General features: G+C 40.7%; 1 protein-coding gene across 1 annotated transcript in view; it reads right to left on the bottom strand.

Annotated features, from left to right (window-relative positions):
- LOC100541118 (zinc finger ZZ-type and EF-hand domain-containing protein 1) overlaps positions 1 to 15,376 on the bottom strand; it is a 48,026-nt gene that overhangs the window by 29,671 nt on the left and 2,979 nt on the right. Inside the window, exons 2-14 of the mRNA XM_019621837.1 lie at positions 15,283 to 15,370; positions 11,813 to 11,957; positions 10,532 to 10,726; positions 9,839 to 10,010; positions 8,950 to 9,149; positions 7,670 to 7,880; positions 6,185 to 6,301; positions 5,165 to 5,343; positions 4,071 to 4,169; positions 3,000 to 3,091; positions 1,909 to 2,057; positions 1,462 to 1,573; positions 527 to 742 (exon numbers count right to left, since the gene is read on the bottom strand). Coding sequence (XP_019477382.1) covers positions 527 to 742; positions 1,462 to 1,573; positions 1,909 to 2,057; positions 3,000 to 3,091; positions 4,071 to 4,169; positions 5,165 to 5,343; positions 6,185 to 6,301; positions 7,670 to 7,880; positions 8,950 to 9,149; positions 9,839 to 10,010; positions 10,532 to 10,726; positions 11,813 to 11,957; positions 15,283 to 15,370 — 1,975 coding nt within the window. The remainder of the gene's footprint in view (positions 1 to 526; positions 743 to 1,461; positions 1,574 to 1,908; positions 2,058 to 2,999; positions 3,092 to 4,070; positions 4,170 to 5,164; positions 5,344 to 6,184; positions 6,302 to 7,669; positions 7,881 to 8,949; positions 9,150 to 9,838; positions 10,011 to 10,531; positions 10,727 to 11,812; positions 11,958 to 15,282; positions 15,371 to 15,376) is intronic.

Below are 15,376 nucleotides of genomic sequence, written 5' to 3'. Positions count from 1 at the left end.
AAAAGGCACTGAATCAAGCACTGCATGAACAAAGCATTATTTTGACTTGTATCCTTGACAGAGGACACACCATGGTGACTTAAATCAGTGCATACCAGCCACACCTATGAACTTTGTATGTCTCACCTTAGAGACTAACAGAATTATTTCCAATAAAAGAGGACATTATAATTTATGCAACTTACTTAGCTACCTCTCTACATGCCATTTCCACATCTGCTTCAGAAACAGTTGCATCCTAATAAACACTGCAGCATCCTTCTCTTCCATCTATTTTACCTAGCATTGCTATTTCCAAATTGGTTCTCAAAGATGTTTTTTAGTTCTCTTCAGGGTCAAAGTAAGCACATTACCAGTCAACTTCAGCAAACACAACGTAATGTCTTTTTCTAGAGACCATTTTTTCTTCCAAAGCATGGTTCTAATAATTATTATGCTTCCATCTATTCGTTATCACTGTTGGCTTAGCCTTATTACTTTCAGTGAGGAAAATACATGCTTAAACACAGCAAGGAAGCAAAAATACCAGGTCCTGTGCAAGCTGCTGGATGAAATGAAGTGTCTTCAGGAGAAGAGTTGTGCCACAAACTGTCTCATCATCTGTCCTCCTGCACTGCAAGCAGTGCATGCTCCTGCTGGGCTCCTCTCGCATAGGCCGGAGATAGCCAAGAACATTCAGGCCCTGCACTCCAAGCCGTTCTGCTGTGTCTTGTCTTGTGCACAGGAACTTAATCATTAAGTACTAGAAGGATGTAAAACACAGCACAAAGTTTGGTTTCAAAAGTTAAGATAAAGCTTGGCTTTTACGAGGCATCAGTGCACATATGTGAGAAGACTGTGGGTCAGGAGAGAGGCAAGCCTTGCTCCCTGCCAGCCATCCTCCAAATTAAAAATAATGAGCTTGGGATTCAGGCTAAGCTTGGAATCTCAAGAAGTCACAGCAATGGTGGTTCTGTGACCTCTGCACGCATCTACAAAGTTGGTTAATTCATTATTTGATGTTAAGATGCAAAATATTTTAATTAAGTATCTAGTTAACCAAATGTGTATCTGCATCCATAAATGAACATACAGTAATTATACATTTTAATAAATATAAGTAGAATTAAATATAAAATAGGTAACTAAAGAAACTAAAATAAAGCAATAATCACATTATTGTTCAAAAAACTCACTCATCATAAAACTACTTATCTGTGCATTACCACAACTTTGCATTTACTTAAATCCTGAAGCACCATTTAGCTACAGCTACATAGGTGTGCATACAAAGAAAATAATAACTCAGAGAATAAAAGTCAAACCATCCTTTCAGCAAGAAGCCATTTGGCTTTTACTCCTACTCAGAAGAGCTCATCTTGCACAAACAATTATTATGTTTAATTCATACATATAACAACAGAGCTCAGAGAGGAACTTCTGCTCACTGGGAGCAGGTAATGGATTCTCATGGTTTCTTACTTGGGCAACTCTGCATTGCTGCATTCTGACATCCACCTCATCCCACTCTTCTTCCACTTCAAACCAGCCAATGGGATCATCATCACCCAACTCATCAGAGGAACAACTACTCCTATACACAGAAGAACAGAACAAATTTTGTGAAGATGAAAGAAACTGCAAAGTTGTAGATATGCTACCAAAATAGTGTTAGCACGTTATGGCTGCAAAGAGGAGACAGAGGAAACAGAAACTTTCTCACCTAAAGAAACCTAAACAGGTTTTGAAATCAAGTGGTTGAAATCAACAGCTACGTGTTTCCTCAAACACATCAAATTGAGGCTCATTAAGACCACAGAATATATCATTATTAAGTCATTTGAAGCAATTCTCAGTAGCTCAAGTGCCATTGCGAAAAGATCTGATATAACACTTCTTTTCAACTGATCAGAAAGAGTGCCCCTGTACCTGTTTTTCAAGAACTGTTTGAACTCCTTCAGCTTCCATTTGTCATAGCTTTCAAATCTTTTGAAGTGTTCCTCTGCATGGAACTTTTCTGAAGCACTATTGTAAGCAAACACCAGCCCACACTGTGCCCCAATGGCACCTCTTCGGACCTAAAGAACACATCCAGAGCAACGTAGAAAGAAAACCTTGTGATAAAGCAAGGCATTGTTTTCACAGGAAAATAATAAACATTACAGAAAGCAACTAAATACTGACAAATCTGAGCTCTAGAATCACACTTCTCAACCTAAAGAAAAAAACATGTTTTATAGGAAAGTCTTGTGGAAGTTCTTGTAATCCAGTGAACCCCAAAATAAGGCTCACATATGTGCATGGTCAATGTTTGCTACAGTAACCACTCTAAAAAAGAAATTTCCCATATTATGTCTCATTCTTATTTTTGTATACATAAAAAAAGAATTGTATTCCATTGACAAAATTTAGTGTCTTGTCCAACTCCAGTTAGAAGTTGCTTGCCAGAAGTCCATTCCTGGTTAATTCTCTTGGACATTGAAATATGCATCCATATTCCAGAAATTAAATTATTCATTTGCCTTAAATAAAATCAGCTGCAGAAGTCTTGCTGAAGTTTTCTTCTGGTCATGAGATTTAATCACAAGATCTTGCTTTGAAATCAGATAAAACCACTCCTAGTGCTCAAACTGCACTGATATCTCTGAAAAGATCTTGAAAAAACTCCAGTTAATGTGAATTCACAAGCTGTATCTTGAAACCTCCAATTCAGAGTTGAAGAATTATTTTAAATATTAGGGACACGATCTAACAAATTCATGCTCTGCACCTAAAACTCACTGGACTGAGTACAGTACAAGACACAGACAAAAGCAGTATGAAATACATATCTTGACTACATGCTTATGGCACCCTGAAATAACTTCAGATCTCTGTTTCCTTCAGCTCCCCGTGACTCATGCAAACGTAAAACTCCAAAATACAGTGAATATAAAATTTCAGTTGGTACAAAAAAAAACAAACAAAAAAAACCAATCTAATTCAACCCTATCATCAGGGAAAAAGAGAAAGACTTGTACCTTTATTCTAATTTGTGTCACTTGAAATGAAGATTCAGTTCCAGTAGAAAGAATGATACTTGCTCTGGTCTTCCCTGTTTCAGTAAGAAAACCTAAAGGAGCAATGAGAACAGAATGAGGCTGGAAGGATTGCTAGGGGAAAACGTTGGAAAGAGAATACTGAGATGGGGTACTAGAAGAGGGGAAACACACCAAGTGTGTTTCTAGCAAAATGCTGTAGCTCACTTTGAAGCATTCCCAAATAAAAGGAGTAGAAGACTGTATCTCCCCCAGTATACACAAGTCTCTCCAGCAGTGTCACTCCTGGGAATGCACTTCCTACAGCAATTTCAAGAGTGTTTTTCCATTAAAGGTTATTAGTAGCTCTCCAATATTGTTTTGGCTTGTGGTTCAGCACACTGATAAACTCACTGTTCCTCAAACCAATCAACAAAACAACAGAAGAGAGTCCACAACATAACTAAAGAAAATAAACTCAGACCATATGTGTGAGTATACAAAGGGGTAAAAGATACTTAGAATTTGCCTGATTTGCTGTCATAACAACTTTCATTTAGAAATAGCACCACACAAGAAAGTACACAGAAAGATTGCGTGGCATTTCAGTTCAAAGGGAGGTTGTAAAACACGGCTCTTTCTCTCCAGTGTGTCCAGTACATAAGAACATCCTATAAAATATACCTCGAAGGAGAATTAATAGGTATGAGCAGTCAGTAGAAACATCAGTGATTTGTTCCAAAGCTCTCCATCAATATTTGAGAAACCAGCAGTGAATGATTTATGACTTCAAGCCACACAATGGGCTCTGGTGTCAATTTCTTGTGACAGCTCATTGTCTCTTCCATACAGTATCAACAATTCTCCCCAAAATGACATCCTTTTTGTTACTGTTGTTTTGACAACAAAGTGGATCCTGAGATGCTCACCTTGCAGTAAAACAGATTTACATATCAAGTTTTTTTGTTTGTTTCTAAAACAAACTACTGAATAGTGCCAAATACAGATGTAACAGCACTTGTTAACACCCTGTATGTCTGGTTTAAGTTCTGGATTTTAAGTGCAGGCTCTTACCATCCCCAGTCCATGGCTCTACAAGGAGGTTTTCAGGCCCTGATTTATCTTCTTTCCCCTTCACATCACACGCTTGCAAAGTTAGTCGTAATGGCTTTCCTAAACAAGAAAAACATCAGGTTTAACAACATGACAAGATATAAAACTGTTTTAAGTTCTTCACACAAAAATAAATGAAAAAATTACAGGGCTATGAGTTTCTTACCATTATCTCACAAAAGGGGGGGAAGAAAGAAACTAGACTAAAGGGTTATGTTAGATGAACAGCTAGGCCTTCAGATACATACAGGAGAATGAGAATCATGACAGCTGCTTTTCCTTCAGTTGTCTGCAATACATTATCCAGGAAACACCACTTGTCTTGCAAAAAGCAGTAGTTACTCCAGGAAATACGAAGTGGTTTTCCAAACTTTTGAAAGCAAATACTGACAGGATAGTTATAATTAATCTACTTTTTGGGACAAGCCAAGAAGCTCTGACAAAACATAGTAAAGGCTAACAAAGAGAAAACTTCTTTATGAGAGGGCACCTGAAAAAAGACATTCATCAAACAGGTGTAGTCAGTACTGCAAGATTTCACTGCCTTATGCCAGAGCATGCATGGCTCCTTATACTTATGACAAATATTCAAACTAACTTATAAAAGCAAAAATAAAAACTTTAAATCTACATTAATCATATCATGTCTAAACCATCTTAAACCTGTACATACGCATGTGTTTGCAAGAGAGGTAATATGCTGAGTCTAAACACACAAAAATAAGTGTGCTAATGAAAGAATAGAAGGAAAATGACATCTGCTGATCTAATACTATACAAACACTAACATCACCTCAGCAAAGGGGTCACACAGTTCATATTCCCTCTCTCAAGATGATGCCACCTGGTTCAGCTCTTAGATCACAGCAAGTTTGCATAATCATGAATTCTTAGGGTAGTTCACCTTTACAGGCTCTGTCTCCTTAGTAAGAGTCATTAACTTGGACAACTTACATAATTTCAAATGCCAGCAAGATTAACAAGTAAAACAACTGAGAAAGCTGTACATTATCATAAGTACATACAGTAAAAAAATCCAACAATCATTCATTTACCATATTTATACAGCAGGTTCTGTCTAACTGTTGCCATAGAAGCGATAAGAGATGAAGCCTTGTATGGAGTGTCCAGATGATCAGTGATTGTACAAAGGGAGCTTATCACTTTAGCAACACTCCCCCTGGCTAAGGCAAAGGCCAAGAGTGTAAGTTCAACGTCTGGAGTAGTACAACAACTGGGGAGACAAAAGAAAAGAGAAAAAAAACTCAGGACAAGTGCAGCAAGTACAGTTTAAAGATGTGATAACTATTTCTTATGTGTTAACCTAATTGGAGAACTCTTTAAGCACAGAAATACAAAATCCAGCAGTTCTGTGGCTTGTTACAGTTGCTACAGTAAACATTTGGTACTGTACAGAGAGTTCTGCAGATTAATAGAAAACCCTGCTCTGTGCAAACCCAACTGCCAGCAAGGAACCCAAGACCTGAATTTGGCCTTTTGGACACTCCAGTATCTCCCAGATGAGCAGCAAACACTTCCCAAAAGGCCTGCACTGATGGATACTGCTTTCATGGAGGTGTGCTTTGCAGCAGTCTCCATAAATGAATGGTTTCCTCCAACACCAAAATCCACATTCCCTTCATATCAGGGCTCAGGCTAACCAGGCCCTGAGCACAGGCACACCAGTTAGACTGCTTTCTGACAGCAGCTATCCCAGCTCTACTTCCTTTTCCCTATTATCAGCAGTCCTGCCTATGATTGCCTTCAGTGCTTTGCAATTACCAAGAGTTGAAATTTCTTCTTGATCAAAGTCCCTCCAGCCCCATTTGAAGCTGCTGCAGATCATCCTAACATTAAATTACACTACATTTAAAACCAAAGACAGGAGGATAGATGCTTTCTTTTTAAATAAATAATGCTCACACAGAAAACCCAAGGTGTCAGTTTCTCAATGCCTTTGAAGTTTCCAAGGTAGTAAAAAGAAATAGAAGGGAAGAAAGAAAGAAGACATTTGCTATACAAATTTTTCTAAACCATTTTCCATTTTTGCCAGAATACATTAATCATGATCTCACCTTGTTATTCTTATAAGGAAGCTATCTACTTCTTGCAAAACATTTGGAGATAAGAAGCTTGAAAAATCTGTAGAACTTGGTGTCAGAGACAGAGGTGGCATGTGTTGCAGGGCTTTCCTAGTAAGAAGGATGGAACATAACTTCAGAAAACCAGATAATCAAAGAAAACAGACATTTAGTTCTTTATGCTTTTTAGAAGTAGCTCTATACAAACAGCTTCTGAATGCAGGAAGAACTTCTTTACACAGAGAATCCATGCAAAGTTAAACCAGAATTGCACTGTAGCTGGGAAAAGTTCAGTTATTGTTGAGTAACCTTGAAATTTCAGTCTCAATCTCAGATTTAATGAGAAATAAAGCAAGGTGTTTTGAATTAAGTCTGTGACAGAATTAGGAATAGCCTGCTATCTAAATATAACCTTTGTTTAAATAGTTCCAGAGTTGAGCAAGAACCCACTAACATGGGGAAAACTACCAAAATGATTTGAATGTTATTTTTTTTGTTTGATTTCCTAAGATTTTGTTTGATTTCCTGAAAATAGGAAATCTAATTGCTCGCATCAAGTCCACCTAAGCTTGGTTTTAGACTTTATAATTCCAAACACTGCTATGTGTTATTTTTGAATGCTTCTTTTATTATTTTTTTTTTAAATAACTGTTTTCAGGCCTTATCAGAAATGTAAATCTCGAGCAATGCCAAAACTGTAGCAAAACTGCAGGTCTAGTAAAGCTAAACTGCATAGGAATGACGAACTACAGTCAAGTAGCCATGAACACACCTCAAACAGACAAGAGCATATATAGAGTTTAAAAGTTTGCAATTAAAGATAGCATTAATGGACTTCAGCCTACAGTATTCATTAGTTAATGACAGTGGTGCTCTTAAACAGGGTGGTATCATGCTAACTGAGCTCTATAAAAGTTGACATGGGTGTGTAGAGATGTTATTACAATTCCATTCCTCCAAGTCATCGGGCAGAAGAGTTTGGCAGTCAAACAAGGAAATGTTACACAGAAAGCAGCCAATGACCACAAGCATCTGCAGCCATACTGCATATGCAGGACTGTATTCCCCTGCAATGAACAGCAAGGTGTTACATAAGCAAAACTCGGTGAAAAAGAAGCTAAATTAAGCTCTGTGGAAGTTGTCCCATATTTATAATCAACAAAGTTAAGAAAGAGAGAGCTATTTAATTCTAGGCTCCCTGCAAACATTACAAGCCAAAGGATAAGCGAAGCCCACAATTTTTGGTGTCCGTTCAGTTGTGGCTTAACAATTGAACTGGCTGCAGTAGGTACAAGAATGATACTTGTTCTGGTATGTGCAAGAGGATGAAGGTGAAATATAAAAATTTAAACAACATGGTAGATAAAAGGATGTTTACATATCTTAATGGAGGGAGTGGAAACCAGTTACACAAAGCAGTTCTGTTCACAGAAGCTAGAAGTAGCCACAAAAAACACAACCAAGAAGTTTGGTACTTACTGAGTATTTTGTAATATAGTGTGAACAAATGCTGGATTGGTTTCCATGGAAGCTGTTACCAGAGAGGTCAGCAGAGACCAATACCAGATAGCTGAAGCATCGCAGACTGAGACGCCCACCTTCTTAACTCTTTGATAACCAACAGCCCTGAGCCCATGGATTCTAGTGTCACATCCATCACTAAGGCAACGCTTGATGTTTATCTGTACATCTGTCAAAGCAACAAACAAACATTTTTTCCATTTCTTCTCCTGGATGAGAGGTAGAAGAATCCCAGTACTTAAAACAATTACTGCAAAAACTCAGAGACAAATAGCAGCAAACACAGCAGATTACTCCCACATCTGGACAACTAGCACGTGTATGTTTCTTTGTAACTAGGAACCCTATCATTTCAGCTTTTGAAATGGCTTATGTGAGTCACTACTTCCTCTAGAAGTTAGGAAAAAAAGCAATAAAGGACCTTCAAACTTAGATTAAACATTATTTCAGCAGTACCGATTGTATCTCTTTACTTACATACATAGGAAATGTCTTGGGTGAGAAGGGGATGGGAAAAGTAAGGAAAATGAATAAAGCATAAATGCAAACTTTTAAAGTTCCACATAAAAGTGGATAAAATGATAAAAGTTTTTATCATTTTGTAAGGATAACATTCTCTTAGTTACTTCTGAGGAACGATATCCTTGTCGCCTGCTTCTGTGGCAGTGAAAGTTTGTCATACTGAAAAGCATCTGAGGTGAAGGCACAAAGTTTTTGAGGCTTCACAAACCATCTTAAGAAAGAGCAGCTCTTCCTCTGATTGGTTACAATGCAGCAACCACAGATCCACCGGACTTAAAAATAACACTGTTTAGAAATCCTCAGCATAAAACCTGCTCTGCAAAAATCATCTGACTGACTCTTCAGATACAAAAAAAATAGCCTGCCAGATACAATTCTCTTTGCTAAGATATCATTATCTAACATATGCTTTCCCTCTGCAAGCAAAGATATTTTAACTCTGCCTGATGTCGTCACACATAAAGGCTGAAGCTGCATTTTCATCATTCTAGCTCTTCAACCCTTAACCCCAGTTCCAGACACCACGAGGACTCAAAGACTCTCTTACAGACTAGAAATTAAACTACAATTAGAACAATTTATCTGCCTCAAGAGTAAGGTCAACAGCTTCTGCTCTAATAACTGACATTGCAACACATCACTTTATGACCTACCCAAACTTTCACCTTCAAAAAAAGCAACAGAACAATATACCAATGGTATCTTTATTGACTCACACATCTGACTAATGTTAGCGTTTTCCAACAGTGTTACGTAGCCAGTGATATTGCTTGGAATGTGAACATCTCGGACCTCCTGGAGACTGCTGGCATTCCTTCCCACTGCCACTGTCACTTGCTGTGGCATGTAGCTCTGGTCATTGGCTGCCACCGCAATAGACAGATGTCTCAGAACAACATCTGGTTTCATCTTTAATCTGCAAAGCAAAGAAAAAAATAGTCATCGAAATAGAAGATTAAACAAGAGCTTCACTTTTAGCTAAGCCTCTCCCAGTTTCCAATTTTATAGGAAAGCTGGGGAAGGAATTTTTACGAGGGCGCGTAGTGATAGAGTGAGGGGTAATGGCTATAAACTGGAAGAGGGTACATTAGGAAAAAGTTTTTCACTGTGAGGGTGGTGAGACACTGAAACAAGTTGCCCAGAGAGGCTGTGGGTGCCTCCTCCCTAGAGGAGTTCAAGGGCATGCTGGATGGGGCAGTGAGCAACCTGATGTAGTGGGAGGTGTCCTTGCCCACAGCAGGGGTTTGGAATGAGATGATCCTTCAGGTCCCTTCCAACCCAAATCATTCTGTGATTCTACAATCTACTGGAAATCACTGCTCCAAGGAGCAATAGCTGTCTATGTGGTGGCAAAGCACTTCCATTCAAGCACTAACCACAGCATCTCTAACACGGGTTGGAAAGTTAGCTAAAGAAGCACGTGCATCAACCAAAAGACACGTGGCCTTTACAAGCTATATTAGGCCTTTAAGCTTCACAATACATGTTTTCAAAAAGAGTCACCTGTCACTCAGTAATTCCAAGACCTTCAGTCACACCTCACTGGCTGTAAGACCAAAGAACTGGCAAACCTGAAGCTCAGCTGCACGCTGCCGGGGCACTCACCGTATCCAGTGTGAGCGAGCACTGCCATCAGACTGCCAGAAGGACGTCGTCTCCCCATTTGTCATCTTGTCAATATCAGCAGAATTGGATGAGGTTTCTATGTGAGTGTAGCACTTTGTGACAGACTTCAGCTTGTCTGACTCCTCATTACCATTCAAGTCACTGGGGTATTCTGGGGGAAAAAAAATAATAACAAAAAGCACTCATTCTTCTTTTGCTCATTTTTAAGAATCATTTTACTTCTATTACAATCTCCTGTAAATTAACTTGTTGGCATAGAACAAAGTTCCTGGAGAAGTGATCCTGACAGAAAACAAAGCACAGCAAAGTTTCATTGCAGATGAAGTCACAATTATTCTAATCTACCACTTGAAGTATGAAAATATCCAGCAGCCTCCCTTCCCTATTGGTTCCATCATTATTTTAGTAGTTTTATGCCCAAATACAAAAATATAACAGGAGAAAGTAACATACGATGGAGAAAACCTCAATCCAGCTATGCTAGGGAACAAAGCCAACTGTTTCCTCTAAATAACTCAATCCATTTCAATAAAGAGCAATTTCATTAGAAGTCATGCCTGTCAAAGATTAAAGGAAGCTTTTCCATTTGCCTGGAAACACTTCTTCAAGCTGTGGTTACACAGTCATTTTGGAAAGGAAAAGAAGAAAGGAAAAAGCAAAACCATGACATACCTCTCTCTTTTAGGAGAAGTCGATCCAAGGAATCCTTCAGAACAGAAGAGCGCATCATGCAGATGTTGTTGAAGTACTCCAGCACAGGGTATGGGATGGCAGTACTGGAAATGCGATTCCGGTGCAAAAATCTCAGGATCATTGAAGCATGAAGGCCAAGGCGCTCTTTAGATTCAGAAAATATATCTATAAAACCTAGAAAGAGACATGATTTCTTTCTTTGTTGCAACTTCTGACTTGAATCCACATTGTTCTCCTCTACCTCTTATTATTAGATCAATCCTAATGAAGCACAAGAGCCAATATGAGAACTATATTCCATCATATGAAGTAACTACAGCAGGAGTAAAGAAAGTGCAAACAAATAACTTGTTGGTCACTTGAGATGTCCAAAAGAGCTCATAACAATTACCAAATATCTTAGTTCTTATGCACATTCTGCAGTCCAGAAGTTCAAAACCCTTATCTTCACTATTTGGGTGAAACAGACCCTGTTTGGCTTAGAGCTGCTTGCTGCTCTCACATTGCTCACCTGGAGCTACGTTAGGCAGCTCCCTTTGGCACTGTGGATCATTCCCAAAGAGATCCCTAATGCTTTCCACCATCTACATAAGAGATTTCTGCTTCAGTTATTCAGTTATTCTCCATCACAGCACATTCAGATATATCAAACAATACTCCCTAAGTACTTCCTGATGGCTCATCTGTTAGCCAGCCCTAACACATTCTGTCCAATCCTCTAAGGCAAATCCCCTTTAGCCACTTATCATTAAAAGCTTGGGTGGAAAGACAGAAACTGATACTTATCCCAGAACCCAGATTCCAAAAACTGTCATTTTCAAAAATAAAAGCTATCAAATTCCAATTATGTTTTAGTAGGATTCCAAGATCTAAATCACAATACAATGATAACGTATGTGACTCATCACCTGAAACAGACTCAGCAGAGGATATATTCTTCTAGCTATCAAGTATAAGGCTGTGACTGCTTTACCAAAACTCTGCAAGAAACTTTTTTCTGTCTCTGAGAAAAACTAAACAAGGATAACAATCACAGAGAAAATATCAGTCACTTACAGAAGTGTTTTAGCTGAATATCATTATGTGAAGGTTTAAACTTACAGTAACTTCACTTGTTTGATACGAGGGCAACAAGAACAGCTTGGAGTAGAGGTTTGAGAAAATTAGGACAAGAAACACTACTAAAGCAGTTCACTGAAGCAGCATTCCTTATGCAGGGGCAGGACTTGGGAAACCATTTGTTCCATGCTGTTCCCATACCTGGAACGAGTGAACAAGCCTGCAGTTGCCTGATGACGTGGCTCAGCTCCCCTTGAAGATTAGCTCCACTGGAATTCTTTAGAGCCTCCAGCATATTCTCCACATCTACGGTGCCATCTCCTTCAGCATCAAACTGTGCAAAAGCCTGACGGGGGAAAAAAAAGGAACCTTTATTTCAGCATCTCTCCTTCAACATATTTCATGTAAACCTTAGCAACAATGGAACTTTATAACACCATTAAACTAAAATCAAAAAAGTCTGTTTGCTGCAGCATTGAATTTATGACAAGAGCAAACATAGCCTGGTTGAAAATCTGCAGTCTTTAGCAGGTTTTAAGGCATTTGCATTGCATTCCTATTGAAGCCAACCATAGCTATGCTTAGGTGGAGACAGCACATCATCCACACCAGTGAATCAGCAGTATCCATCCACCCAACATCTGCGACTGCAAAGAAGGTGCTCATGAAAACATGAAAAACCGTCCCCCATTAAATGCCAGGTTTGTTCTAAAAGCATTACAGTGCATCACTCATTAGGGCCACATCCATTTCACACTGCAGTCATTCAAAATCTTTCAGGTTTTACGTGTTTCTAGACTAACTATTAGGAAGAAATTCTTTACTGTAAGGGTGGTGATGCACTCGAACAGGTTTCCCAGCGAGGTTGTGGATGCCCCCACCCTGGAAGCACTCAAGGCCAGGCTGGATGGGGCTGTGAGCAACCTGGTGTAGTGGGAGGCGTCCCTGCCTATAGCAGGGGAGTTGGGACTGGGTGATCTTACTGGTTCCTTCCAACCATTCTATGATTCTATGATATTTCCTTTATTTAAAAAAGAAAAATTCTCAGAACTACATTTTTTGATATTTATTCCCTTCCGTCATCTGTCTTCTTGCACTGAACGCCAGTTGAAGACAGTTTACCAAAGCATTTATGAAAAGAATGAAACCAGGTAGAAGTCTACAAGACTTTATTTTCTTTCTGAAGTGAACCACTGCCAGATTTATTTATTTTGTCCCCAGTATAAGTGTATTCCACACTCAGCTACAGCAGCAAGCCACCCAGCCTCTAAACCCAGCAGCCCATGTGTCCAACAAGCACAAAGCTCAGGAAGAAGCCCACACTCGAGACTCGTTTGGTCCTCATTATCAAACCCAATGTACCATTATAAAAGCAATATCCTAGAGAGAAACAATCTGAGATGACTAGATTAAAATAACCTGCCAATTAACCGTGACATAATTACAGCACCAAATGAGAGCAAAGTCCTCGGAAGGCACCCGAGCTGAAGCATAACATCTGAGTTGGCTGAAGCTGTGGTGGCACTTGTGTAGAGCTGAAGTTGGGCTCTGCAGGTCTATATGTGAGCTCACAGCTGAAGCCCTGCTGGCAGCTCCACAGCGTTGCTCCTTGCAGTGTACATGAAGGGTTCTGGGCAGGGGAAGCTCCCCAAGCAGAGCTAGGGCCTTTGCTCGAGGACAATAGAGGGAATTCATTTTAACAAACAGACCCAGTGCCAAAACAAACGAAGGCACAGCTTTGCTACATGACTTCTCCTGCCTCTGTCTGGGGTCACGCTGTATGATCACTAACCCATGAAGCAAGCAAGCTCTGGGATGCAACCAGTGAGAATAAACATCGCATAGGATAAGGCTGGGGCTGCCAAGCACTGCTTTAAGCCAACACCTGACACTTGCATGCACAAAGAGATTACCACATTGACACTTTCTTTGCACATTAACGCAGCTTTCTTTTTTAAACCCTTCCTGTGACCTCAGCAGATCTATAATCTCACCGACTCCAAAAGTCTACAACTATTTCTGTCCGCTCAGTGTAACTTCAGTGCTATCTGACACAAAGCATTGGCAGTTTCCACTGCTCTGCTGTGCATAGGGCTGTACCAACCAACCCACCCCGTGTGCAGACACAGCTCCTGAGCTGCACTCACGTGTGGGACACAGTTACCTCTGCAGGAACACCTTCACTGCAGCCCAGCTTCATTCTGCTCCTTAATAAAAGCATTAAATCCTAACGTTTCCTACCAAGCTCGACCATGACCATGGGGTAATCTATCTCAGAAATGAGGTATGTAGATAAATCTTCCCTTTAGCTTCCAGGACAGCACAACACAGCATCTCTCAGGTGTGACCAAGGAAGACTCTATATTCCATTCATTGCACTCAGTACAACTGAAGCGTCCACGTTTGGAGCAAAAGTTGGATACATTCCACAGCCACTGCTGAAGCACTGATAGATTAAGAAAGGTTTAATTTAACTAATCAATAGACAGAGGTTTATTTTACCCATAACGCATTTAACAAATGCGTTCAAAAGCCCCAGACTGAGAACAGAAAAACTTAATAGGAGGTGAGAACTTAATCTGTGCCAGGTAGAACTCTGCAAATGTCAAAAAGTGGAAACCTTCTGCCCCGCCACCCGCAAACACCTCCTCTCAGAAAGCAGATCCTGGAAACCTAACATCCTCCAGCCCATGGGCTGCTGCCAGCTGCAGAAACAATGAATGAGGGTTTTCCACACACATCCCAACATCCCTACATCACAGCAGCACAGATGAGCTGTGACCACACCCCCATCCCAGCACAAATCCCATGACACGCTTTTTCCTCATTTCCTAGAATGTGGAAAAAAAATACCCATACTTGTCATGCAGAGGAAGATGAGCAATGCAATCCCCAAAGTATTTCTTTAGCCTGAAAAACTCAGCCGCTTGTATTAACAGAGAGAATCTCAGTGTACTGATATCACTCTCTGATTCGTGAGAGGTTAAGAAGTGTTGGTTAATGGCTCTTGGGAAGGAATTGGATGTGGCACTGAGGTTAGTGGGCAAGTGGGGATGGGTTGATGGTTGGACTCAGTCACTGTAGCAGTCTTTTCCAGCCTTAATGATTCTGTGATTCTAAGGGTAAACTCAGAGGCAGCGTTTCAGCCAGCTGTGTGAAGCAGCCTGAAACCAACACACAGCCTGTGTGACAGCACCAACCTCCTCCCAGCGCCTGGTTACTATCTCAGCACTGACTCATTCCTAGGAGCACACATGCGACTCAAAGGTCAGCTTCCCGAGTTATGCTGCCACTTGGGAGCCATAGAAAGGCTGAAGGGAGACACCGGGGAGTCCCAGGAACCGCACGCGGAAACAGCTTTGGACAGAGCCACTTCCTTCGGTAGCTGTGGAAGTCCCAGTGGGGTGTTCTGGAGTACGACTCTAGAACGGGCACAAAGGGCAGTGCTGCAGTTGGGTGCTCTGGCTGTCGGCTCCCCGTATCCCTTCTCAGAGCTGAAAGGAAACCACGCTCCTTCCTACCACCGAGGCCTCACCCCTCCTGTCACACAGCACAGTGTCCCACCGTGCAACGGGGTGCTGCAAGGGGAGCGCCGGGCCGATTTTAAAGAGAAACAATCAAACGAAGCATAGCAAACTCCCATCAAAGCCGCCCCGGGGCGCTTCCCGCACCGTCGGTACCGACGAGGCGGACACCGAACCGCTCCTTCTCGGGGTTACGGGGCGGGACAACCCGTACCGCCGCACGGCCCTCTGCCCGCTGCCG

Source organism: Meleagris gallopavo, chromosome 21, assembly GCF_000146605.3.
Source record: "Meleagris gallopavo isolate NT-WF06-2002-E0010 breed Aviagen turkey brand Nicholas breeding stock chromosome 21, Turkey_5.1, whole genome shotgun sequence".
Taxonomy (NCBI): domain Eukaryota; kingdom Metazoa; phylum Chordata; class Aves; order Galliformes; family Phasianidae; genus Meleagris; species Meleagris gallopavo.
This window is presented reverse-complemented; position numbering and strand designations above follow the sequence as displayed.